At 39.5% G+C, this 26626-nt stretch overlaps 1 protein-coding gene across 4 annotated transcripts in view; it reads left to right on the top strand.

The window, feature by feature from the left end:
- CCDC88C (coiled-coil domain containing 88C) overlaps nucleotides 1–26626 on the top strand; it is a 91798-nt gene that overhangs the window by 61071 nt on the left and 4101 nt on the right. For 3 of the 4 annotated variants that reach the window (XM_048070456.2, XM_013182075.3, XM_048070458.2), the window contains exons 14-29: nucleotides 1497–1634; nucleotides 3017–4087; nucleotides 6410–6537; nucleotides 7628–7769; nucleotides 8326–8514; nucleotides 8882–9043; nucleotides 10230–10507; nucleotides 15263–15406; nucleotides 16912–17098; nucleotides 17343–17488; nucleotides 18102–18191; nucleotides 19671–19912; nucleotides 23463–23645; nucleotides 24048–24116; nucleotides 24924–24992; nucleotides 25660–25961. In XM_048070456.2, coding sequence (XP_047926413.2) covers nucleotides 1497–1634; nucleotides 3017–4087; nucleotides 6410–6537; nucleotides 7628–7769; nucleotides 8326–8514; nucleotides 8882–9043; nucleotides 10230–10507; nucleotides 15263–15406; nucleotides 16912–17098; nucleotides 17343–17488; nucleotides 18102–18191; nucleotides 19671–19912; nucleotides 23463–23645; nucleotides 24048–24116; nucleotides 24924–24992; nucleotides 25660–25961 — 3540 coding nt within the window. The remainder of the gene's footprint in view (nucleotides 1–1496; nucleotides 1635–3016; nucleotides 4088–6409; nucleotides 6538–7627; nucleotides 7770–8325; nucleotides 8515–8881; nucleotides 9044–10229; nucleotides 10508–15262; nucleotides 15407–16911; nucleotides 17099–17342; nucleotides 17489–18101; nucleotides 18192–19670; nucleotides 19913–23462; nucleotides 23646–24047; nucleotides 24117–24923; nucleotides 24993–25659; nucleotides 25962–26626) is intronic. The other variant, XM_066998255.1, reaches the window with a different exon arrangement.

Genomic DNA, 26626 nt, shown 5'->3' with positions numbered 1-26626 from the left:
CAGAGTGGTTACTCTGCAGAGGAGAGGGCAACAGTTCTCAAGGACTGTTAAAGACACTTTGTGTGAGCTCTGATTTCATTCTGGAGTTTACACAGAGCTAGAGAGAGAGTGTTTTTCTCAATTTTGTGTGCCTTTATGTGTATGTGTACTTTTTAAAAATAAACTTTCCTGCGATACATATAGTAAAGTCATTTAACTGGAGTCAGATTTCATCCGCTGTCTGAGAGTTTCAAGAAATGTTACCAGAGTATGCTTTGCTATCTACTGCTTGGAAGGATCATGTAGCCAAACTGGATTATTTAAATAGTACAAGGGGAGATGATATGAAGGAAAAGTCCTCTGCATCTGTTTGTTTATTTCTCTCAATGTTTTGAGAGAAACTATTAAAAGAAAATCCTTTACTCGGGCGCAGTCTAGTAACAGCAGCGCAAGTATCTGTTTTCCCTGCACTCCTAACTCCTTGAACCAAAACAAGTTGTAAACGGTAGTTTCTTACTTATCACCAATATTCTAGGAGGTGCTAATGAAGACCAGCTATTGCTGAATTACTGAGTTTATGTTCCAGCCTTCTCTGAACGGCTCCTTTGAGACCAATGAACCTTAACGTGGTCACATTTCTAAATGTTAAGCCATTCTTATCTTCAATCTGAGCAGCCCTGCTTGTTTAAACACTTCCTGTAATGAGGCACATGTTGACATAGGCAGAGCCTAGCCTCTAGCTATTTCCCACTTGTGAGAATTATTGTTAATACCTTTTTCATTGACATTTTCACTGTTGGCAAAGTTTGTGATACCAACACAAAAAAAATAGCCAATATTTATGCACAGCTGAAGGTTTTCACAGCACTTTACAAGGATAAGGAGGAGTATTTCCTGAAATGGGCAGCCTACCTCTCTGAATCTCATGCTTCTAAATACTAAAGTAGTGCTGCTTTACTGTTCTCAGTTCATTATTTGCACAGCTTTCAAAGTGAGGTACTAGGAAGACATCGTTCATTGTAGGGCTCTTATTCACAGATCATTGAAATACAGCATTGTCACCTGCTGGGAAAACAGGGGACTGACAGACCACAGGGAGAGGGACGGTAAACTTGGAAACTTCAGTGCTGCTCCTCTGTTCCTGACTGTTTAAATCCTGTTGCTCACTGAATTGCTGTAATAACCTTCTCAGTGTCCACTGTTTGAGTAAGGCCACCAGTCATGGAGAAGACAAGTCACTCAGAAAGGCGAGCACCAGAAACTGTAGCCACTGACAGGAGCAAAACAGCGCACTCAGGCAGGTGAACTGTTTTTCACTGCTGTACCTTGCTGTGAGAAAATTCAACAGTCCCTTTCACCCTCTTAAGACTGGCAAGCAGCAGAAGAGAAAGATTTGTATCCATCAGCCGTAGTCCTCATCTCATTCCTCTCAGTTCTTCAGAATACTTTAAAGTGTGAACTGTGTGAGCTTGTATCAAGCTGTGACTGATAGGTTTTTGTGTGTTCTCTCCACACAGATTGAGAAGTTGCAAAATCAAATTGAAAAAGAGAAGCAAAGTAATCAAGATCTGGAAACCTTGAGTGAAGAATTGATAAAAGAGAAAGAACAGCTACAAGTTGTCATGGAGACACTAAAAGCCGACAAAGACAGACAGGTGCAAACTTTACGAATGTAATCTGAAAGCACATGCTCAGTAGTGGTAATTTGCTGATGCCATTTAGAGCCTCTTGTTCTCTCAGGGATATAGGGCAATTTGAGAGCTGTTGCATGTAGGCTCAACTTGTTCAAAAGTAGGTAAAATATTTCTTTGTGCAAAAAAGCCCAATATGTTTTGGTAGCTACTACTTCTCCTGTTGCCATAAGGGCATCTTCAGGCTGTTGTAAGAGCAGATCTTTCCTCTTTGGGAAAAAAAGCCCTGGATCTTACTAAACGGGCACTGACTGATTTTAAAATGTGCAAATAAAATCCCATTTTATTGCAGAGGAATCTGCCAGTTGGATGTCCCGAATGCTTTTTCTTTCTTTAAAAGATGATGAGAAAACATTTACATCTTCTGGATTGATATTTTAAATGTCCTTCAGCTTTTAATGTTGTCTTGCAGTTCATGTGCAATGCCTTGAAACTATTATAGGTTCATGCAAAGTATCATCTGCATTAAGTAGACCAATGAAGAAAATACATACACAGATCATTGGTGGCTGGAATGTGTATTTTCAGCATGTATTGGAATTTACTCCAAGATTTGTGGGATGGAGGTTAATTACAAAATGTCTTATGTAGTGCTTTTCATCCTGAAGCATTCTTACACAGGCTTCTACCTGGGAAATTGCACTTTACCACCAAAGTCATACATTTCAGAGCACATGTGGACTCTTTGACGTTGCAATTGATGAATGATTCACAGGTAGTGCAAGAAGCAAAAACAGAAGTCAGTCACCGGAAAAGGGTAGATTCTGATTTTTCAGGCTCAACTCCTGCTTCATTTTTGGGGATATTGTCTAGGTAAGAATCAGATGCAAATTGCAGTCTAAATTGCAATTTCTTCAGATTGATTTTGGCCAGGAGGTCAATGTACTGCTTTTACAGAAAGTGTATCCTTAATGAGATCTATAACTGCTACAAAAAAAACTTCTGGGCTTCTGAAGTCTTATCAGGGAAAATTTGTGTCTTCAAATCCGAGAGACAGGAATGTAAACCTAAACAGAAAGGTAACATTTATTAGGAATGATTCATAATGAGACATCCTCTCCGAGGTGTTCTCTGAAAGTCTATTGTCCACTTTTTATCTCTGCTTAGATTTTATCTGGTAGGAAGAATACAAAACCAATTTTTAGTTCATTAGAGTACCAAGATACCAGAGGTAACAATTTTTCATTAGTTTGGATTGTTGGTAATCGGGGAAAACTGCTGTGAAATTTTTCTTGTGTTAAACAGTTGTTTTTGTTAACCATCAGCTGGCTGCTTTAAGACTAAATCATAGCGTATGTTGTAAGGTGGATGAGTAGCATTTGCATTTTTTTTTGTTGTTTGTGTAGATAAAAGACCTTAAACAAGAAAATGATCACCTTAATCAAGTGGTGTCATCTCTGAGACAAAGATCTCAAGTGAGCAGTGAGGCAAGAGTGAAAGATATTGAAAAAGAGAACAAGATCCTCCATGAAACGGTTACAGAAACTAGTACCAAACTGAACAAGTTGGAATTTGAGAAGAAACAATTGCAAAAGGATTTGGACCAGGTTAAAGAAAAAGTGGAAAGAGTGGAAGAAATGGAAAAAGAGCTCCATCGTCTGGAGAGGGAGAATGAGCAGCTCACAAAGAAGGCAGCAGCGATGAAAATAGTGACAGAAAAAGTCGAAGTTCTTGAGCAGGAAAATGGGAATCTGGAAGTGGAAAACAGGAAACTAAGAAAATCACTGGACACATTGCAGAATATTTCTATCCGTCTTGGGGACCTGGAAAGGGACAACAAGCAATTGGATGAAGAAAATCTGGAGCTTAGGAGGGTGGTGGAGACAATGAGATTTACCAGCACAAAAATGGCACAAATAGAGGCAGAAAATAAAGATTTGCAGAGGGAGAAAGAGGACTTAAGGAAGAATGTAGAAATGTTAAAAGCATTGAGCAAGAAGTCAGAGAGGCTGGAGCTGAGCTATCAGAGTATCAACTCTGAAAATCAGAGACTTCAGCAAATGCTGGAGAACAGCAACAAAAAGATCCAGGAGCTAGAAAAAGAAGTACAGGGAATGGAAAACGAAAATCAGGTCCTTCAGAGAAACCTTGAGGAGCTAAAGATTTCTGCCAAACGGCTAGAGAGGTTAGAAAAGGAGAACAAAACCCTAGAACAAGAAATATCTCAGCTTGAGAAGGACAAAAAAATGCTGGAGAAAGAAACAAAACGGCTTTGGCAACAAGTGGAGTTGAAAGATGCCATTTTGGATGACAGTACAGTAAAGCTGGCAGTTGCTGAGAAAGAAAACAAGACTCTAGAAAAGGAAATTGCTCGATTTAGAGATTCATCCAATAAGCTGAAAGAATTCGAAAAGGACAATAAAGATCTCATAAAGCAAGCTACAATTGATAAAAGAACACTAGCTACATTGAGAGAGGTAAGCAAAGTAATACTACTGGTTTCAGTACACTTCTATTCTTTTTCAGCCCTGTGAAGTAGCAAAGAAAGTCATCTGTCCTGTGACTATTTCTTCACAGCCTTACTGGGCATCACTGGATAGTGTTGCTTTGGAATGTGGAACCTTCCAAAAACTACAACGTACCACTTTGTGTCCACAAACATAGTGTCTCCAAATGACATCATCTTCATGCAGAACAGGGTGTTAACACAGCTCCCACCTTGTAGCTGTAACCAATGACTTTGCTTCCTCAAATTCTGACTTCAAAATTGTTTGCTTACTTGAGAGCTTCCAGTAAGGGAGATGGACTCCTAACCTTAGAAATGAGAGCACTTGTTGAGGACATATTAACATCCCAGTTCTAAAACAGACATAGCTGGGACAAGACCTGTCCCAGGTGACCAACTTGACCTTTTCAGTAACGGCTGCACTGAGCTTTGCTTTACATCTTCGTACAGAGTGAAAGCATCCTAAGCAGCTCTGTTGTTAAGCAGCAGCGATCTCTTCCAGCAGCCCTCTCCACTTCAGCATACTTTTCCTAGTAGTCATCTTTTAAAAAATACACAGTACGCATTAGGACCTTGACAAACTAACAATTTTTGTGCCAGCTCCTGCCACTTTTGTGAATGGCCTATGAGCTAATTCAGGTTATTGCAGCTTTCTGTTATGACCTGCTGCCCCTGCTGTTGTCCTAGCAGAAACAGGATTCCCTGTGAAAGAACATTCAAATGAAAATTGTCAATGCTGTAGTAGCTCAGTGAAATGACTAAGTTAAGTAATTGCATTAGCCTTACTAACTTGTAGATTTCCTTTGCTTTTAGTTTTCGAAGCAGTAGTGTAATTTTCAGGATGAAAAAAAGTTTATCAGAAATATTTTGAACAGTCCCAAGTTGCTTCTATCCAGCTTTCCTTAAAAATACAGAGAATAATAGCTTTTCTGAGAAGACATCTTTTTAATATTTCCCTTCTCAGACATCTGCAGACTGTGATGCAGCACATGCATAAAGCATATCTTCTCCTTTTCTCACTTATCTTCTACAGATTCTGTAGAAGGAGCTCATGGATATTGAAGAAGGGACCTGTTTCTAGACTATAAACTAACATTGACCTTAGCATTTTTCCTTGCCACTTAAACACGTTGGCTAAGTTTGTGATAGCACAGAACTGTTGACTACTTACAGTTTGTTTACTTTTTTGTATTACTAGTATTACTTGTTTGTTTGTTCTACTCTTGCTTCTGTTTGATATTCAGGATTATCTTTTCTTACTTGAAATGCTTCCTTAATTTTGTTGTCCTTTCCCCATGCCTCATTTAAGAAAATTTTGGAACAGAAATATAAGCAGTGTAGATCCTCATGATACCTTTGCATTTCAGAAAATTTTGAACATCTGTGACATTGGAACTTGGCAATGCACCAAAAATGATCTGCCCTTTTTAAACATGTGGGCTGATACTATGTCTTTTAAGGTTATTTCCACACAAAGCACTTTACTGGCATAAAAGCAAAGCATTGCCCATACCATCTCGTAGGGCTCTGTCAAATGCCCTTCTCATATGACTTCTCTTTCTAGTTCTGCTTAAGTTTCTTTAAGAAACCTAAATGTAACCAGAATGCATCCATAGATATGAGAGTAAGTAACCAAGTGGAGAACTGCAGTCTCCAGAGCTGTCCTGTCACATATGCAGCAATATAATTATGGTTTTATAATTTTGCCAGTGATTTTCCATATGTCAAAAAGTCAGAGTCAGTAGTGGAAATGTGTAAGTAAGTCCCTTGGTGACAAATCTTAACCATGTTATCTCAGGAAATTTCCATACTGAAGTCCTGTCACTTCTCTGTGTGTGTGCCAGCCTAGGCTGGACTTTTTGGCAGGGCTTTTCATCCTTGTTTTGGGTTGGACTCGGGGAGGTGGGAACTCCCTCTGCTGGTGCCATGTTCACTGTCTTGCACACATCCCATCTGCCGGCAGGTGGGCAGGATGTCTCCTGTCCTGTACGTCCCTTACGTCCCTTTTTTTTTTGGCAGATGGGCAGGATGCCCGTGTTGGCAGAAGTAATTCAGTACAGTGAGTGAGACAAAGGTCAAAGATAGCGTTCTTCAGATTTATTCTGAGTAAGCTATAAATAAAAGCAATGAGTTTAATCCAGCCTTCAGCTGGCACTGACGAAGAATATTAACTGACCTTCTTGGGACTAGGATTTTATACAATGACTTTTTTAGTATCCTTTAAAAAAATCTATTGTGCTGGATAATTATCACTATCCTTTGCAGAGCAACTAATCGTTTAGTCCTGTTACAGGATTTGGTTCTGGAGAAGCTGAAGAGTCAACAGTTGTCTAGTGAGCTGGACAAACTGAGCCAGGAACTGGAGAAGATAGGATTGAACAAAGAGCTGCTGCTACAAGATGACAATGGCAATGATGACACGTGAGGAAACTGAGCTCTTCTTGTCATTCTTTTGACTCTGCAGGCTTTTCCTCAGCCAAACTCTTAAGCCCTTTGCCTTTTGATTCAATTCTCATCTGTCTCACTTCAGTTATCCTTACTAATTTTGGACATTAAGCATATTTTTCTGTAGCAAGCTTGGCAGTATACTGCAAGCTTTGCCAACCCTTTTCTTGGTAGGAAGGAAGAAATGTCATTCTCTCTCCATGCTAGCCAGTATTATCACAGTACCCTTGCAGAGCAGCTGGGTAGCTATTCTAGCAATCCATTGTGTAGATTCCTCCTGTTATTCTTTTTACAAGTAAGAATAGTGTCTAAGAGTAGTCAGGCATTGGAACAGGTTGCCCAGGGAAGTGGTGGAGTCACCATTCCTGGGGTTGTTTAAGGAAAGTTTGGACCTGGTGCTTAGGGACGTGGTTTAGTGGGTGACATTGGTAGTAGGATGATGGTTGGACCAGATGATCTTGGAGGTCTTTTCCACCCCTAACAATTCTATGATTCTAACTGTCCATTAGTTGGTGTGCGTCGTGACTTCGAGTAATTGGTGATCCAACCACCTGTTAATATAAACACAGATGTTGCCTAAGAAATTATTGATCGCAAATCCTAGAGCCATGAACAAAGAAACTCCAATGACACGTGTGTACAGGTCTCTTGGGTAAGAGCTAGTTAGAGAAACATACCTATTCTGCAGGAGTCTTTAGGGCCTATTGCTGATTTTTCTCCTTGTCCAAAATGTACAAAAGAGACATGAGAAGAAATTTCTGCAGTGTAATTAAGGGAAAAACAGAAAAAAATATATTCCTAAGTTATGTAGCTCTTAGATATTTCTATAGGTCCATGTTGGTTGTAACCCCTATTCAAATTGATTGGGTTTTCCTAAAGCAGCTTCCCTAGCTGTAATATATCAGCAGAGATCTGCGGCAGTAGGGGAAATCATGTTCCTGAAGCAAATACTTGCAATGTAACATATGATGGTATTTGGAATGGATGAAGGCAAAATCTCCTATATAGATGGTGGTGGCTCATTTCACAGTGGTAGATATTGGAAAGCTGTTCTCATGTCTTTCAGAAAATACAAGATTCTGGAGAGCAAAACTGAATCAGCACTAAAAACAACACTAGCTGTGAAAGAGGAAAAGATTGCAATGCTGGAAGCTCAAGTGAAAGACTCTCTGAACTTGAACCAGCAGTTACAGAATGATCTAAATATGGTAAGAGTGGTTCTGCATATTCACATGTGTTTCATAACTGAGCAAGAACAAGTTGTCTGTACATTTTTCCCCCACCACATATGCACACTCCCTAAAAAACCTTTTTGGCCTGCCTGCTTTCTCTTGTCCCATTCAGTATAATGGCACCAGTTTCAGCAAAACTACTGGGCTGGGGTCTATGACAGAATTTTTCAAGGTAAGGACCACCTGCAGATCTGTTTCTCCATGTTTTTTCTTTGTTGCCATTGTGTTGTTTTTCTGCCTTATGTTCCTCAGCCTATGCTTTCATTAAACTGTGCTTTAAACTTCCCACCTAAAACCAGCCTGTTTGTTAGGTGACAGTGAGCTTGAGTCCAAAGGCACCTGACTGGAAGCCAACAGACATGGATTTCTCCTCCTGTCTGTGTCTCAGCTTCCCTGTTTGTGAAGTGAGGGGAACAGTTCTTGAATCCCTTTAAGTGCCTACAGTGAAAAAGAACTGCACATCCTATATTTATTAATGTAAAATCCCACTGTTGAATCAGTAGTGAAGGTTGTTCCTCGTTGGCTTATGCAGGTAAAGAAGGACTTTGATGCACTTAAGCAGACTCAACAGGATGGGCAGCATACTCAGAATTCACTAAGGTATTCTACAGAGAAACTCATTCCCAACCACCAGATGAATGAGAAATTGGAAACAGGACACCGAGAAGCTACCATGGAGCTGCTGAAACTGAAAGACAGGGCAATTGAACTGGAAAGGAATGTAAGTAAGCCTTCTATTTCCTGTTATCCCTCAGACTTCCCTTGTGACCATAAGTGGGTTGTCGGGACCTGGCCTTTTGAGTTTACAGGAATCTGGTGCGGTTTTCTGGAGCACCTAAGTCTACCAAATTGCTCTGGTATCTCTCAGGGCTACATGGGACTTTAATGTCTTGTATAATATCTCCACTTGGACAAATCCTGGGTGTATCATCTGTCCTGTCTTCATTTAATGCTAGGAAGAGTTTGCTTTTTTATATTTATTGCAGAATGATCGTCACTAATTCTCGTCTTTGATAGGACAATGAATGATCAGGACAGCCATTTCAATTCTTCCTGTTATCCCCTTCAAATCACAATCTCTCTTTCAGAACGCAGCTCTGCATACTGAAAAGCAGTTGCTTAAAGAACAGCTGAAGCATTTAGAAACACAGAATGTCTCCTTCAACAATCAGATCCTGACACTACAGAAGCAAAATATCTTCCTTCAGGAACACAATACTGCCTTGCAGACGCAGACAGCCAAACTCCAGGTCAGGACAACCTTGTACTTCTCTTCCAGGAGACTGGATTGCATTCTAGTAGCGTGGAGAATATAATAGCTGACAAGAAAATGTTTATATTGGTAGGCTAATGTAGTAATGTAAAGATGAGGTCCATAAGGTAGAGCTTAAATTGAGATCTAAATTTCTCCAAGCTAGGAGGGAAACTGAGTCTATAGCTACTGTGTGGACTTATATTTATTAAAAATGTTGTTATTTTGAGAGCAATTCTTAAAATTGATTAATGATGCAGCAAAATCCAGATGTTATTTCAGAAGCTGCACTAAAATAAGATATATGCTGTTTATTCTGTTAATGCCATATCTATAAAGAGCTTGGAAGAAATGGAAAGAGAACACAAGTCAGATCCAAAGAGGCATTGTAGGAATGGGTGCTGATCACAAGTTTCAGACTTTCAGACAAAATATGAAAGTTGCCAGTTGAAAGCAGATATTCTTAAATATTACTTCTAATTTTGGAATTAAAAAAAAATGTAATTTGAGAAAGAGAACAGTTTTAAAGGACTGCTTTGGATTAGCCCTCATGTTTTTATTATATGGATTTCCCTTTTTTCTTTAGGCTTTCAACTTTCATGTTCTGAGTGCTTGGTCTTTACTTAGTTCTCACTTGCAACTGAAGCGTACAAGCAACATATAAAATCAGTGCACCCACCTATCTACTGAAATCAGCCCTGTTAGAAGTGCTGCCCCCGTACACAATGGTGCAGTTGATTTTGTTGAGTTTGGGTGAAATTACATTTCATTACTGGTACATAAATGTGGAATAACTTAAGCTTTTGTACCTTATTGTTAGAGATACAGTTAAGATGCAAGTATTCCAGTTCATCTGGGTCTTCAGTCTCAAGTTCTTCTGCTAGTATAACATTGTTGTTCCAGTTAGAAAGTTACCTTGTTATATGTCAGACTGCTGCTAACATGTTGCATACTATGTATATATATATATATATATATACATTTATACACACAGACACATACACTATGGTGTATACTACCAGCAATATTGAAATAATGCCCAAGCATCCATAAATGTCTTAACTCTAGAAAACAACGGATGTATTCTTGATTAACTGTATGCAGGTATAATGTGTTACTATACATGTCTGTTGCATGTACCAGTAGGTGTAAGTAACGCTTGCTTTTTATTTGAGAAACTTTAGGTAGAAAATTCAACCCTCAGCTCCCAGAGTGCTTCGCTGATGGCCCAGAATACTTTACTCCAAAATCAGCAGACAGCCAAGGAGAATGAGAATGAAAATCTGCTGAAACAGAAGGAGCAGCTCAAAGCTGAATATGAATCATTGCTTCAAGACCATGAACACCTTGCTTCATTGCATGAACGGCAGTCCACAGAATATGAAATGCTGATAAACCAGCACAGCTGTCTGAAAACATTGCACAAAAACCTGGATCTGGAACACAAAGGTCTGGGGGAGAGGTATGTTCACTGTTCAGCACAGTTGTGTAGCTGGAATGTGCATGTGTTACGATCTTAGTCTTAAGTGTTGGTCTCTAATTATAAACAGAAACTACTGTTTTATTAGAGTAAGTTGTTCCTTTGAAAAAGTGTTGTCTTATTCTTGCCATCATTAGGAGATTAGATGAAAATACTTGACAAGCTGTAGATTTGAAGGCAGCAGGCCACAGATGACTGATGATACTTAGTGAATGTGGTTGAGTCTTGGGGATACTTAGTCAGAAGTAACTTAAATCCCTTTACTACATTTAAGGATCTATGTTATAATAACATACAGCCTTTAAAAAGAGTTTTCCTGTTCTACCAGAAGATATCTTTTGTAGTCATACAGTGAGGTCTGTAAGTCAGCTGGGTAATTACCTAAGTACAAGTTTCTTGGCAAACAGTATAAATCATTGAGGATAGTGTGTGCGTTCAACCTCATGGCAAAGGAGGCTCTCTGATGGAAGCTGTATTGGGCTAGTTCTGAGAGAGTGGTGTATTATTTTTTTTCTTACTTGTTTTTACAGTCTAAAGCTTTTCCTTCAGGCCCTTCAGTTGAATTGTGAAATCAGACAATTCTGTTTATTATTTTAGTCACTAGTTACTGTGATTTTCTGACAGTTGCTCATGGATTGAACAATATAAATACTGTACCACAACATGAATGCCATTCTACCTTAAAACTTCTGAAAAAATAATAATAAAAAAATCAGTGGTCTTCCTCAAAATATCTGTATTGAGATTCAGTTTCTGTGCAAGACCAAAAGTTGGGTTCATAGCAAGTCAATGGTGATCCTTGAGGGTGGACTAAAACCTGGTGCTAAGCTTTTCTTTCTCAAACACAAAGGAGCAGGCACTATAATGTGCAATAGATTTTTGACAAAGTATAGAAGTGAACCTATTGTGGTTAAAGTGTCCACCAGGGCTATGTGACAGGACAGCTGCTTGGCTGTCAACTAAATGAGCTGTAAGTGATTACACAGACCCTGTTGCTGCTTACCAAGTCTCTCAAGCTGATTAATGGATCTCTGATGCAGGCGTTGTTTAAGATTATCACGTTGTGGTGTGTAGAGGCAGTTTGCCTGATTCTTCCTTTTATTGATGGGTACCAACTATAAAACAGCTCCGACCTAAGGAAAAAGCAGTTTTCTAAAAACAGGTTATCTCTAGTGATAAGTGGTCAGATCACCATTCTAAACATTAACAGTTTGGACTTTGTTACTGAGATGTGACTGTCAGTGAGAGATGTCCCAGGGGAGCAGATGGTGACCTTTTGTGTACTCAAAGCAGGTTGATTTTGACAGTTTTAAGAGTGCAGTGTCCTCCTCAGCAGGTCAGTCTCAAAAGACACTTGTCAAGGTGATTTGTCCAAGGACAGCCTGTGTCTACATGTCTCCATTTGGCTGTCAGGAAGAAGAGACAAGCCACTTCTTTTTTTCTTCTTCTTCCTTTTTTTTTTTTTTTTTTTAATAGTGTGCTATATGCAGTTCAGCTGGCTGAAAGGGACAGAGGAGAGGAAGTTAGAAAAACAGCTGTGAAGCTGTGAGAAAACTGCTTTTGTCTGCCACACTGGAGCATTTAATTGCTAAGATGAAACCTCTCACATTTAACCTTCAGCTAGAATGCACCAACTGTTAAATTTTCCTAGTGCAGTGCAGCTAAGAAGTTTGTTTTTGCAGTGTCTGAGACTGAAGTCCTCTGAGGTTTTGCTTCTCCCATCCCCAAGATACTAGTTTTCCTCAGCTGGTGACAGCTTGTAATCATAGTTCTGTTACTTAAGGCAGAATTGCACTCCTGCACAGACCTGGGACTGCAGCTCATGTCGAAAAAAAGCAATGGCAGTTAGCTTTTGGACGCCCAACTCTGTGTAGGCTAATGTCTGTGAGGTTAGTGTAGGTTGTGCTGATGCATTCTAACCACAGTCAGAATATTTTCTGCACCTGAGCAAACTTCATTAAAACTCCCTCGGCTGTATCTGCATAATGCTAGCCCTGCAGTGTGGATTTAGTAATGGGTTGTGTGAAATGGCCTGTCCTAGCCCAGCAAACCACAGATATGTGGGTTTGACTTAGAAAGGAAAAGAGAGTTAGTATGTTAGGACCGTGTACCATTAATAGCAGTTTCTTGACTGCAGTGTTTGGCCGACTGTCTCAGCGAGCATAGAAAGGCTGGACTCTTTTGCCTGCATTTTTTCAAATTGCGTTACACATTGCACATTACTAAGGGAAGGTAATAACTTACTAACTACAATTGATTGGCAGATGCTTGAACATTTCTTTGTGGCTTACTCTGGAGAGCTTTGTAATCCTACAGAGATACTGGAAAAATTCATCTCACTGGAAAAACAGAATTCCTGCTGTGCAAGGTTACGTATTGCAGGGTTATGTTACCAATGCTGGCTGGTAATTATATTTAGAGGTTCCCCTTGCTACTTGTTTTTTTATCATAGCTGAGCTTTTTTTTCTAAAGTTTCCTCAGTCTCAAACACCCACTAACAGCTTTTTTTGCTAACAAAGCAGCTGAAAGAGTGAAAACCAAAAGGAACAAAGAGGAATATGATTTCTCAAGTCCAGGAATGGACTGTGTCAGAGCCAAAGTGCACATATAAGAAAACGTTTTAACAAAGCTTCTTCCCATCTGCCTGGGACTGATGCTGAAAGAAAGTGTGAGTGTTGAATAGCCTACAGGCTGGTGTACCTTTCCTGGTGGTAAAGCTTGTCCGATGGCACAAATCCTGCTCAAACACTCCATACTGAATCCGGAATGCAGATACATTTTATTTGGGGAGTTCATTAGGGCTCCAGAGATGCAGAATCACTTGCATTTTTGCAGACAGGCTCATGTTTCTTACCTCTCCCTAGTATTTAGGGAAGCAGTTGTAGTGTACCTCAGGAGCTCTCATGCTCAAAGGCAACATGTAGATGTGGGCCAAGCTGGTAAAACTGGACCAGCATACTGCTTCCCTCTAAGTAGCCCTCATTAAAAACAGACTGCTTGGATAAAAATGAACAGAGTAGCCCTATCAGAGGGAAATGGCAAAAGAATTCACAACACAGTTTCTACAGAGGCAACCACAGTAATCTCTGCCAAGAGATAGTGGATTTTGTCTTTTCAGACTCTGGATTGGCACACAGTTTCTTAAATCCTTCTTGGAGCTGGATGTGAAACCTTTTGCTTTCAGGTTCTTCCATTTGTTGTACAGACATTGAATTTGAAATATCCTGGAGCTGAATGAAGGAAGAACAAATAAATAAGGTTAATTAAACTCCGCTGCTGCCACTGGGAATGAATAGTAAAAAGCAGCTTTTGTTTGGGAGACAGGTACTTTTCTGTGTGGCCCTTCAATGGGCTGGAATTTGGGACAGGCTGTAATCTGACCCTGGGATGAAGGGAATGGTAGCCTGAAAGAAAAACAAGTTGGCAGGAGTCAGTGTATTTGGTGCTGTCTGCTGCTTTTGTTTTTGGTTTTAAGTTCTAGTGGCTGCAGAGCCGCCATGCTCTGCGTTCATCTCTGCTGAGATGTCAGCAGTGGCTGACTGGACAAGTGCAGATGCTGCTTGTTTACTCTAGCTTGTTCAGGCATTACTGTGTCTTCCACCCAGATGCTGTTTTAAAATTGCCCAAAACGATGCTTCTCTGTGACCAGTGCGGGTGTTTCTGTCAGGACTATTTCAGGGCAATATCCCCTTATTCTCACAGAATAATGTGAATAATGTGCTGGTGAGTTTAACTCCACTGCACCAGTGTCTCCAGTGGTTTTTGCTTGTGTGTGCACGTGGGCACAGAACCTACAGAGGCCACCACAGGAAAAAATCTGGGAAGAGATTGCTCTTTTATAAAGTGGTCTCAATCCACCTCGTTCTGTGCAGTGTTTTCTGAATGCAGGCAGCATAGCAGCTCCAGGGAGGCTGAGCGCACCTGATCTGTGCTGTGCCACGTCAGGGGAGCTGTTCCACAGTTCAGTTGGTTTAGTAGTCCAGAGATGGAAGTTCAAGACATAGTTGAAGGCATCTGCCCTCTCCATGCACACCTTCCTGTTCTCGAGGATTTTTATATAAATTGTATGAACCTGGATAACAGTGGAGGCCCTGTGCAGTGGTGGCCTGGACATGATCAGCAGTCTTGCTCTTGGATTTCTCAAAAGTGAACACGTAGAGCCACTCAAGCAGGTAGCTTAACCCCTGCCTGAAGGTGTCCCGCTGTCACCTCTTGCTGATACGTCCTCACCATGTCTGGAGTATGCAGGAGATGATTACCTATGCAGTATGCTAGTACCTATTCATATAACCCAATATGCATTAAGTTATTCATTTCCCTGCTTTCTTGCTTTTTGGCTGATGCTTTCTGCTTTTCAGTCATGGTTTTGAAACCTGTCACCGACAATTATTTGTGAATGGGATTCCAGTTTAATGGTGAAGTTTCTGGAAACTCAAATGCTTTTTACCAAATGGTCAGGATCTGGAAATTAATAAGGTTCTGACAATTGCATTTTGATTTGTTTAATTTTTTTTTTCCAAGAGCCTCCTCATAGACATGTAGACTAAGCTGAGTTTCCATGCATACCATGGAATTCTTCAGTCTTGGTAAATCTTTAACCACACAAATTTGTACAAAACTACGCAGACAGGAAAAAATGTTTTCTGATGTTTGTGGTATCACCTATAAAGAAATCTTAAACTAGAGCAAGAAAAATGTGTAAAAGAGAGCAGAGATTATGCTACTTCTCTTTTGTAGATACAACAGTTTAATGAAACACAAGGCAGAATTGGAAGAGTTGGAAATAGTCCTAAAAAACGAGAGAGAGGTTCTGCAACAAGAGAGGAGATCAAATGCAATAACCACTGGGGAAAATCAGAAGCTGAGGGAGGAGTTGGACAGGTATGGCTCCCTCACTAAATCCTTATATATAGTTGAAAAGTCAGTTATGCAAAATACACCATTGTTTTTCTGTGTTAACCGTAGCTCCAGAATACCTTCATTAATGTGTCTGTTAAAGTTTCCTCATTTCTATATTGTTAATTTTTGTTTAACTTGTTTTAGATTATCAACTTAATGGACAATGTCAACAAGTACTGTTAACTGATGCTTCATGTATGGACTAGTCCTGGGCCTTTTGCTTATTTAAAATACACTTCCACTTGTGGTCCCATTCACAGGTGTTTCTGTAACGAAGTATTTCCAACACCTGTCTTTAAGTAGAACTACAAATACACAAAACTCTCAGTAATATCTAGAGTTGTATGAAATGGTCCCTACCCATTTTTTTCCTTGCAAGACAAACTGTATCATGTCTTTTACACAATATGCTTTAGTTCTAGGAGTTAATGTAGCTGTTTATACTCTGCTGCCAAGAGAAAGCTGCTATTTGTTAATATTTGAAAGAGATTTAATTTTTGTTATTAAAAATGGGCTTAGTGATTCATATGATTGCTGGGTAACTGTTAACTCGTGCCAAAACCCCTTATTGAGGTAGCACCCAAATTTACAAAATGTAACAGTAAAATGTACCCTCACACACACATTCCTACTTGGCTCCAGCTGTTAACAACTGGTTCAGAGACATTTTTGATACTACAAAGGCATTTTGAGAAAAAGTTTGGTACACTTAAGGGGTCAAGGTCGTATCAAGTTCAAACAGTGCCAGATTGAATCACATGTAAAAATCACACCTTCAGTTCAGTCACAAAGGTTTCATATGCTGTCCCAGTTACACTGTACCTTAGAATGCTGCTGAGCTCTGCAAACATGTTTTCCTTGAGCTTCCTGTTTTCAACCCAGTTTCTCTAGAAACAAGGAAAGATGTTGCAAAATGTTATTTGCAAAGCTGGAAGGCTTAGCTGGTCTGCCAGCAGATACAGAACTTAACCATTTTAATTTATCAATATTTATAATTTTATGCCTTCATGATTAGTAGACATTTTTAGATTTACCAAAAGGTGTAAAGGAATGCCATAGCCTCATTTACAACATTACAGTGTCATATTTATGCTCATATAAGACATTAATGCTCATATTTCATGTACCAAGAAAAGAAATCTGTTACTATTCTTTATCTGTGCCAAATAGAGCTGCCTTTGTATCAAAATGCTTTTAAATGCACCATGCCTCAGAAATGCATAATGTGTTTCTTACACATCAAGGAAATAACAGATTTATTTTTCATCTATTTTAATCTATCTTCTCTTAATTCTATTGCAGTTTAAAAATATTTTATAATGCTATTACAACTTTTTAATAAAATCTCATTACAGAGTAAAAATGTTTTTAGGAGTCTTTGGAACTCTGTGTCTCAGTGACAGCTGCACACTTACAGTGTAGTCTTTGAAAGTGAGGTACTTTGTGTGAAGTGTTCTTCATAAGTCTGCTGGCTTTTTCGTGTTTAGGGTGAATTTCTTGCACAGCCAACTAAAGGCAGAGTATGAAGGGCTGCATTCACACACTAAAGAGCTGAAAACTTCCTTGAACAACTCTCAGCTAGAGCTGAATCGTTGGCAGGCTCGCTATGACGAGCTGAAAGAACAGCACCAGTCCATGGATATCTCTCTGACCAAGCTGGATAACCACTGTGAGGTGAGTAGCTATAGGTACTCCAGCTGCTGGATTTCTGTTAGAGTGCTACCATCCAGTATGTGAAGTTCTTGGTAAACGATACATAGGAAATCAAGCAATGTGTTTATAATGGCACCCTCATATACTTTAAAGTTTATGAATTTATATCCTAGGTTGCTGTGTTATTTGTGTTAGCTTAATTGTGGTGCACCTTCAGGGAAGCCAACTGCAGAGAAGAGATTCATCTGTTTGTCTTGTTTAATAGCTGCTGTCACGTCTAAAGGGAAATCTGGAAGAAGAGAACCATCATCTTCTGAGTCAGATTCAGATGCTGAGCCAGCAGAATCAGATGTTACTGGAGCAGAACATGGAGAACAAGGAGCAATATCATGAAGAACAGAAACAGTACATGTAAGAAAACAGAATTGTGAAGCCTGAAGAAGTCTTTTAGACAAATAGAATACTAATCATCTATCAGCAGAAGAAGGACAAGCAGGGGGATGATTGGTCTACTTGATATATATCTAGAAAAGGGGATGTTTAGGACGAGATAGATGTGATGGGGAGGGACTACAAAATTTCTTTGCATTGCCTTACCACAAAAGGATGTTTAGGAGACACCTGTACAAGCACAGCTCTTTTCAAATAATATAGATGAACCCATGTGGAAAACAGCTGTAGAAGGTGGAATGCTAGACCCATTGGTGTTTCTCAAATGGTTCTGAAGAACTTGGAAAATAGCTGAATTGCAGCAGAAATGTAGTCATATTAGAATATCATAGATCTACTGTTATTTTTTCAACTGTTGTGCTTATTGCACGAAAGTCACTGACTCAGCAGCAAATATGATAGGCTTTTGCATTTACCCTCTCTAAATAGTGAAATGAGATCAATAGCATTCTGAAGCTTATGTGACAGGACGGTATTTCAGTCTTATTGGTCTTCTGCTGCTCTTGGTCTTCAGATTTTTGTTTGTGCTGAATTTCATCCAGATAATTCAGAAAGTGTTTTTTTTTCCTCACAGTGATAAATTAAATGCCTTAAAGAGACACAAGGAAAAACTTGAAGAGAAAATAATGGATCAGTACAAGTTTTATGATCCTGCTCCAAAAAAGTAAGTCCCATTTGGTTTCAGTTCTGCTATTGATTTTGTGAGGATGAGAAAGGGCTCTCCATAGTGGGAGATAATTGAAATTTCATCTTAATTAAGGACAGTGTCAGCTCCACTTCTCTCTTTACTCTCATTCCACAAACCATTCCCAGAAGCTGCAGCCATGCTTTAAGTTGTTTTAATAGAGAGCACAGTGCCTTACCCATGGTCCTGCATTTTAATACTGGAATCTGAAATGGTATTAGTTGGAAAAGAGTCACTTTGCCCTGCTGTACATCATATTGTCGCTAGTAGGCTGACCACAGTGATTTGAACTGGCACATGTCCTAAGAGATTAAGACTCATCCTTTCACTTTTTAGGAAGGTGAAATTTCTTCTTTGGGATTGTTTTGTTTTAAATCTGCATTGCAGCACAGTAGTTAACCTAAGTAGATCCAAAGCTCAGTGATGGACTTGATTTAAGCCCGTAACTAAAAGAAGCAAAGGCTTGTGCATATAAGAAGGTATCAGTTTCTGTGCTCTCAATTCAGAAAATGATTCCAACAGAAAAATGTGAGAGTCCATCTTTCCAGGAACTATGGCATATGAAACTGTTAGGTGAAATACTGTGCACAGGTGTAGGGACGGGGTGTATCGCTCGTGGGTTTGTAGTAGAACGGACTACAGGAGAGACTAAGAAGCTTCAGAGTTGATAGGTCATTCATTCCCAGTGCTAAAACGATTCTTGAGCTGGCGGTCAAGTAGGAATTGGAAGTTCTTGCTAAAGCCTTAGAATATCATAGGTTGCTGCCACCAGCTCTGAATTCATGGTGGGTATAAGATACGAGATCTTCATAAGCAATAATCTGTCATGCTTCTTAAAACTCCCACTAGGGGACAGTCTTGCTGTCTGTTACAAAACAGTCTCTTACAGGTGTTTTGAAACTGCTTTATCACCAAGGCTGGATTAACATCCCAGAAAAATGCAGGGACCCTATATAGTGACTAAGCAGCAGTAGGACCTTTAAGAGCTGCTGTTTCACAGAGTATAAGCAGTCCATCAGAGAGAAAACACACACATATATATTAACAACAAAACAAAAAAGAGCCATAATTCCACCATAAATGGATTTGATACCCTTAGCAAGAGCAAGAATTTGTCCTTAAAGCAGTTTTTATTACTTCACGTCTCAGTCTGTTCTTGTAGTAGACCTTTTCACACAGTTGAAATGTCTTGTATGGGTCCATATGTGTAATTTAGGTTTCTAGCAGATGGAATAGTTGTTTTTTCTCAAAAAATTTAATGCTCAAGAAATACTTCTATAAAATTATTTTGACTTTGAGAGAGAATCATATCAGAAGCTTCTGTGGAATTCATGTTGCAGCTTTCCAACCAGTTAAAAGTAAGAATATAGCATGATGGCTTTAGCACAGCTGTACACTTCTTCTTAGTGTATTTCATGTAGTGTTTTTGAATCTCACTCACAAAACCTGCTTCATTAGGAAAAACCACTGGATTGGAGCCAGAGCCTTAGTCAAACTAATCAAGCCAAAGAAGGAGACTGGAAGGGAGCGGCTGAAACCAGCAGCAGAGAGTCCTCCATGGCATTGCGAATCCCCAGAGACAGTAAACTCTCCAACTGCCTCCCAAAGACTGAAACATCAACAGGAGTCTCAGGATAATACCTCTCAAGGGTCAAACTCTATGGAAGAGAGAGAGAACCCTGCGGGTTCTTCAAATAAAGGTAAACAATGCCCAGCCCAAATTCATGAGCTGAACGGTATGTTTTTGATTTAAGGTACAGGATATGTTGATATCTTTATGATACATCATATAATTCTATTTTGGTTTTTTTTAAGTAAATAGCATGATTTGTTTGTTTTACTTACTTCTTTCCCTTTTAGCTTTTGTACATAGTTTCATAGTTTGCCTGAATGTATTACAATTTACCGAGGAAGCTGATGGAAATACTTGATTTACAGGGGCTTTGCAGAAACGCAGTTTAAAGTTGGTCCATGCAATTTTATAGCTTCTTGCAATTTGTTCTTCCAGCAGATAAAAGCTGGTCCTACAGCCACTGCCAGGAGATGGCGCACATGCAAAAGAAATAACTTAGAAAATGCTGATTTATTGTAATCTTGTATTGTTTTGGAAGATGGTACAGTGTTTTGACTTGGAATAAAAGGGTTCCAAGGGTATTTTCAAGAATCAGTTTTGAACTTCATCCTTAAGTAGTAATTTCTCTATTCCCACTGGGAAGTGGGGAAAACAGAAGGGGAGCAGCTGAGGAGCACAGAGTTGCTGTTACAAACTACTCCAAGTGTCTGTTTGATTGAGGTTTTTGCTTTGTTTGGGTTTTTTGTTTCCTTTTCTTCATACTAATTCTTCAAGATCTTTGATTCACTTCAACTAATGCATGTCCCAAATCATCCATGAGGTTCCAGGAGATGTTAGAAGTGTTTATTGTGCATCTAAAGTTCCACCTTGGAATTTGGACTTGGGTTTTACACAAAACAAGTCCCTCACCAAGTGCCAGAGATAACAAAGTCTCTGGGTTTTCATTCATCTTGATTTTATGTGAAACATGCTTATGTTGAGATGACGACCATCAGCACTAAAGCTTAGAAAACGTCCAGGAAATTTGAATGTATGTAATCACCAAGTAGCACATAGACCTATTTGATTTTCTCTTTTAATTAAAACATTTTGTGTGCTCTAACAGTTATTTCTTAGTGGAGTTGCTTATATTTTATGCATATTTGTTAATCTATGCATTAAGGTGAGTCAGATTAACTATGACTAATTACATGTTAATCTGAGTCCTGTAAATGTGTTAGTCTGCGTAGCCTATTTCATTTGTTATTTGCTGTGTAGTATTTAATCTGTTTTAAGACACTTAAGCTTTATTCACAAGTTTTGTTTCACTTTTTTTTTTCTTCTTCTTCTTTTTGGGATACCTGGGTGATAACAATTTAGCTGCACAGCGCAAAAAGATTGCCTTTTTCAGAAGCAAAAGCAAGGATAAAGAAAAGTCTCCTAAATCTCCACCGAATCATCAGTCTCTCTCTGATCGGCTCCGGTTCTGGTCTTCTTCCGACATCCCATCTTCTCCTAATGAACCTCTTTCTTTCTCGGAATTGGGAGATTTCTAACACCTTTTCTTTAGTATTTATTTTCATCTACTTCTGATAAATATTTTAAACGAAAAAAAATCCTCCGTGCCTTAAAAGAACACACACCTTAATAGAAACACTCAGCATGCCTTTACAGTACTCTAAATACAAGCACAGATTAGTGAACATGGACTTAAATTATCCTGTAGAAGATGAATCACTATTGTACACTGTGGATCACTTCTTCAATGCAGCACAATTTTAGGGGACCTCATGGCATACAGTTTGCGTATGTATATTGGCTGTGGTGCATGTTATAAGTAAGTGAAATTGCTCTGTGCTTCCATATTTCCTTGCAATCACATACTTGCAGCATGTCCAGTTAAAGTGTTGAACTGATCTGCTGTTGCTATGCTTTCTACAGTGTTACAGTCCTACTAAAATGCAAACCTAACATATAAGCAGTTTCAAATCCTGGAGATTTTTCCGATATTCTGTGCAACTAAATGCTAAAAATGGCAATTTTTAAAACATCATTGTCTTCTAAATAACATATCTTTAAACGTAGACTAAAAGCTATTGGGAAAATTATTCCCTGTGACATCTCTTGTTGTTTGCATCCTAACCTGCTATTTAGAGAGTTTTTATAAGTCCGGCTGTGAAATTCATCTTGGATTGAGCATAAAGTTAAGGTTCCTGCTGCTTCAGGCTTGAAAGATTTTTTGGAAGAGACAAGTAGGTTTGTTCTCTTGAGATTGGGAATAACTTTCATCATGGATCTGTTGCCTAGAATTCTTACTGCCTGGTAGTCACTACCTGGTGGCTTCTGAAGTGAACTTGTGGCTTCAGTCCCTGCTCTGTGTTAGACGTGTGTGCATCCCAGGCAACGTGCTCATGGGAGAGCTCAGCACAGAAGCTGAAGGATCTGTCTCATCTCCATTCTCACTCCAAGAAGTGGCACAACCAAGGGCACTGGCAGAGAAGCCTGTTGCTGCCCGTTTTGGGGTTTGTAAGAGTGTGTTTGTCTCCAGGGCGATTAATAATTCTGGCATTTATGGAAGGTGTTAAGTGCATCTTCAAAGTCAATTAGAAATGCAGATTTTCACTGCCAAACTTTACCCAGTAATTGCCCCATAGAAGTGCCATCAACTCCAATTCTGAGAGAAAATGCAGGCCCTGTGCTAGGGAGCCCACACAGACTGTGGGGTACAACATCGTTTCAGAAGTAAGCTTCCAGGAATCATCTAATATGACAGTAACTTGGTCTGTTTTTCTCTAATACAGCTTTGCTGCTACTCTGTGCTTTGAACTAATTGTCTGCTGTCTCTGCAAGTTGTTGTTTTTGACCACTGCGCTCTGCTGTGTTTTCAGCGTTCAATTAGTATTAGTTAAGTATGTACTCATTAGAAATATATCGGAAACTAGAATCTTGCATAAGTAAATTCCTTAAATTTTGTTCTATCATATGGGTGCCTTAAAGTGTTACAATTATCGAAGTAACCCACCTCATCACTAGGAATGATGTCTTCAGCTTTCTGAATTAAATGATATTCTAGTGGTTAGTTTTTTGTTGCTTTCATGTTACGATCCTATGAATTCCACCTAACAGGCACTGTAGCAGAGCATCGTAAGAGCAGCAGAGTTTTAACCTTGAAGAGACTGAGCTCTTGCCACAGCAAAAACTAAACCTGAAAGCAATTATCTTAGCGTGTGAATCATGATAGTTAATTTCCAAATCAACATTTTTTCTCTTTGAACAAGAGTGTGCCTTCTGTCACTCTTTCCTCATTTTATTTTATTACTGAAGTAAGTGCTTATAAAATGTACCTGCGAGGAATAATATGATGGGAATTTCACACCTCAGTTATTTTTTCTGCATTCATGTCTTTGCTCCTTTTCTTCCTCGTTTCACAGTAACTGTTGCATGTATAATATCAACCCTCCCACTGGCACTAAGCAGCCCTTGTCACTCCCACACTTTACAGAGAGCACACACGATCGAAAAACTGGTGGCAGAAATTTCCTGTTCAATACTGAAGTGTTTATGGAAAAGCTTGCAAAGCTAGCGCCTCTGTTGTGCGTTTTTTGTGCCTGCTTGTCATGTTTATATGGGCAGATAAATACAAATCTCCTAGTGCTAGTCTTCATAGTCTCGTATTTATTTACCTCTCTCCCCCTCAGTGTTGGTGGACCTAAAGCAAAAGAGGAATTCCCATCATGGAGGCAGCAATGATAATGTTGAAATCTCAGCAGACTCTGTGACAAAACACGGCTGTGTGGAGCTGGGTCCCAGGACTTACTCGACCTCTGCTATTCACCTGCACACTTCCACTCCCATCTCCAGGCTCCAGAGCAGACCGAAAGGTGTGTAGTGCATTTGATCTACCAGCTCTTTGTGTAAGTCAGGCTACTTCTTAGTCCCTACCTGGGTGAAACATGGCTTCTATGGCATTCAAGTACAAAAACAGAGCCCACGTATTTTCATTCCTGCTTTATCTGCGTAACAGCAATCAGATACAGGGTTTTCTTGCTCTTTTAATGCCATCAACTTGACATTTGGATGTTAGTCAGTTGTCCCACGGTTCCCTGCCCAGTGACTCATAGCAGTGGTTGGAGGGTGGCTGCTCTTCCAGTGCTGGCTCTATAAAACCCCCTTGATCACTTCAGTCTTTCAGTCTTTTACACTGCTGAATCCATTGGAAACTGACCTGAAGGAATGACCTTCTTGTGTTCAATATTGCCTTCTAAATTTTATGTTCTTTTTAGGCTATAATTCAGAAGATAATCTATGTGAACAGTCCCCTGAGGTAGAGTTTGCAAGCACCAGACAGCATGGTAAGCTTGTAGCATACACAAATGCTCTAAACCTCTACATTAAGACATGTTTTATTGCATCCATGTGAGTTGTCCTGGAATGTTTTAGTTAAATAAACCTTATAGGATGAGGTGTAGTAATGTAAAACCGTTTGGGGAATGTGGGTCTAAATACTTTTATTTTTCTCTTGAGAAGCTTGTAATGGATGTTTTCCCAGAATAAGTTTTCAAAAATAATGCTGACATTGAGACAAATTGAGTAGCCCCAGCAACAGACTCTAATGCATGTCATACAGTTTTGCTGCCGATTTTTCTGAACAATGTTTGATTCCTTTCTTAAGCAAGTGAATCAAAAAAAAATATTACTGGGGAAAAGGGGAGCGCATGGTGAGAACAGAGGTGCAGCAGCAGCACTGTCTGCTTAAAGATTTGCATTTGCAGCCTGGTTACCAGCTCCTTCCAAAGAAACAAACTGAGAAGGAGACAGGCAACTTACTACATTAACTGACTTGTTATCTATGTTACTTTGACCACATGAACTTATTTATTATCTATGTTACTTTGTTTACAGTTGCTGTAAAAGCATATTTCTTTGTGCAAAAGATAAAAGTAAGAAAAAAATAGGTGATCCTGAACAACTTGACTTGACAAAGGAGAATGATTTCTACTGTGTCCAGACTGTCATCCTCTGTATATTATGTTGTTAATGTTTTCCAAATGACTTAGTTGCACGGGTCCTATTTTCAGAAGGCAGACTGCAGCCAACTTTTTTAGAAAATCAGCAGAACTTCAGATCTGTTTGTTATATGCTGGTTTCGTGTTTTTCAGTATCCAGGCCAAACAGTCTAGAGAGCAGTCGAAATGCGTCCAGCAGTAGTTCACCACTCAATTTGAAAGGTAAAGCTTTTACAGCTGAGTTCTAACAAACAGGAAGTGAAATTACATGAAATTGTATGCAAAATACTGTTTTCCTTCCAATTGAATTTGAAGACTGTTGTTTTGAAATTGTAATGATTGAATCTGGACATGAATCTGAATCTGGACATGGCTGTCTTGGGAATCAAAACAATTCTGGCAACAAGTATTTTTCTAAGACTGATTCTGGCAAGGGATGGTTGTTTAAGGCAGGCAGTCTAGTTTTGCTTTAGTCTGACTGGCATCATATTGTGGGAAGTAACAGGCGACTCTTTAAATTCTTTTTACAATAACAGGTCTCTGCTCTTCTTACTCTGAACACAGCTTATGTAAGTAATCGGTGCACTCAGACTTGCTAAAATTCTGAGTCCTTGAAGGATAAATGAGATCCAACGTTTTGGAAAAATCATTTTGCTATCCCACTGCCAGGTTCAAGTAGTTGTACTTGTTTAACATAGGGGCTCAAAGAATATACTGTAAGACATTTACTAGTGCTGATTTGTCAGAGTTTTGACTGCCTTGAGTTCCATGGGAGAAGACACATGCTGGCTGTTGGGAAGTGTCCCTAGATCACAAAGTTCCTACTTCAGTAACTCTACTGAAATGAGGGGAAAATGGTGACTTCAATGATATTTATGATTTTTCTCAGGTTCCTTAGATCATATCCATGGTAGAACTGAGAGCCTCAGCAGTGAAGATATGGTGCCAAGCAGAGAGGCACCAGCCTTGCTCCGAGACAACTATCCCTATCACTCCGCTTCTGCTGTCTTAGGCCCTAGCAACAGGCATGAGTCCTCCTTCCACAGGAATGGTTTGCTCTCTCATGATGTACCTCAGAAGAGTGCTCCATCTCAGTCTTACGCAGGCAGGCAACGGTCTGCCTCACCTGGCAGTGAGATGGTAACCTTGGAAGAGTTCCTGGAAGAGAGCAGCAGGCTATCCCCACCAAGTGTAAGTAGTCCTGAGGTGCTGCAAAACTGCTCAAAACTGATGCATGCAGGGGCATGAGGGTTTAGGAACACCAGGAAATACAAGAAGATCTTTGTATGTGTGGAACTTGCAGAGAGGTATCGAATCTTGCAAGCTGACAATTTGAAGAATGAACCTTTTAAAACAACTAAGCCAAGATTAACTTTTGCAGTGTTTGCTGATTTATTTTGATGCAATGGCTATGGCAGGCCATGCAAATAACTCACTGCAAGTAGTATGTTTTGGACTGCTGGGACTTTTTAAAAACAAACTTTTAAGCTTTCATATTATAGCACCGATTCTGAACTCCAGCTATTCTTATTTGTAAAAGGTTGAGTTTTCTGTGTGATTTTCAGCTGCTAAATCCATAATTACATATGAAACCTAAAAGTAGTTTTCACCAGAAATGCAAAATATGCAGTTATTAAAACCATTTCCTAAGCTGAAAATACCATCGTTGCATTTGAGAGTGTTTTCTTTCTGAAGGAAGTTTCCAGTGCTTTCACCATGCTTTGTGTGCTGACTGGCACTTTTCTATTGGTTCTGTGACTGCAAGAAAATGCCACGCTCTGAATGCTTGGTCAGAAATGAAATACTTGGTTTCTAGATGGCATTTGTCTGGTGCTGCTTAGACATGCTGTACAGTA

The sequence above is a fragment of the Anser cygnoides genome, chromosome 5 (genome assembly GCF_040182565.1).
Source record: "Anser cygnoides isolate HZ-2024a breed goose chromosome 5, Taihu_goose_T2T_genome, whole genome shotgun sequence".
Taxonomy (NCBI): domain Eukaryota; kingdom Metazoa; phylum Chordata; class Aves; order Anseriformes; family Anatidae; genus Anser; species Anser cygnoides.
This window is presented reverse-complemented; position numbering and strand designations above follow the sequence as displayed.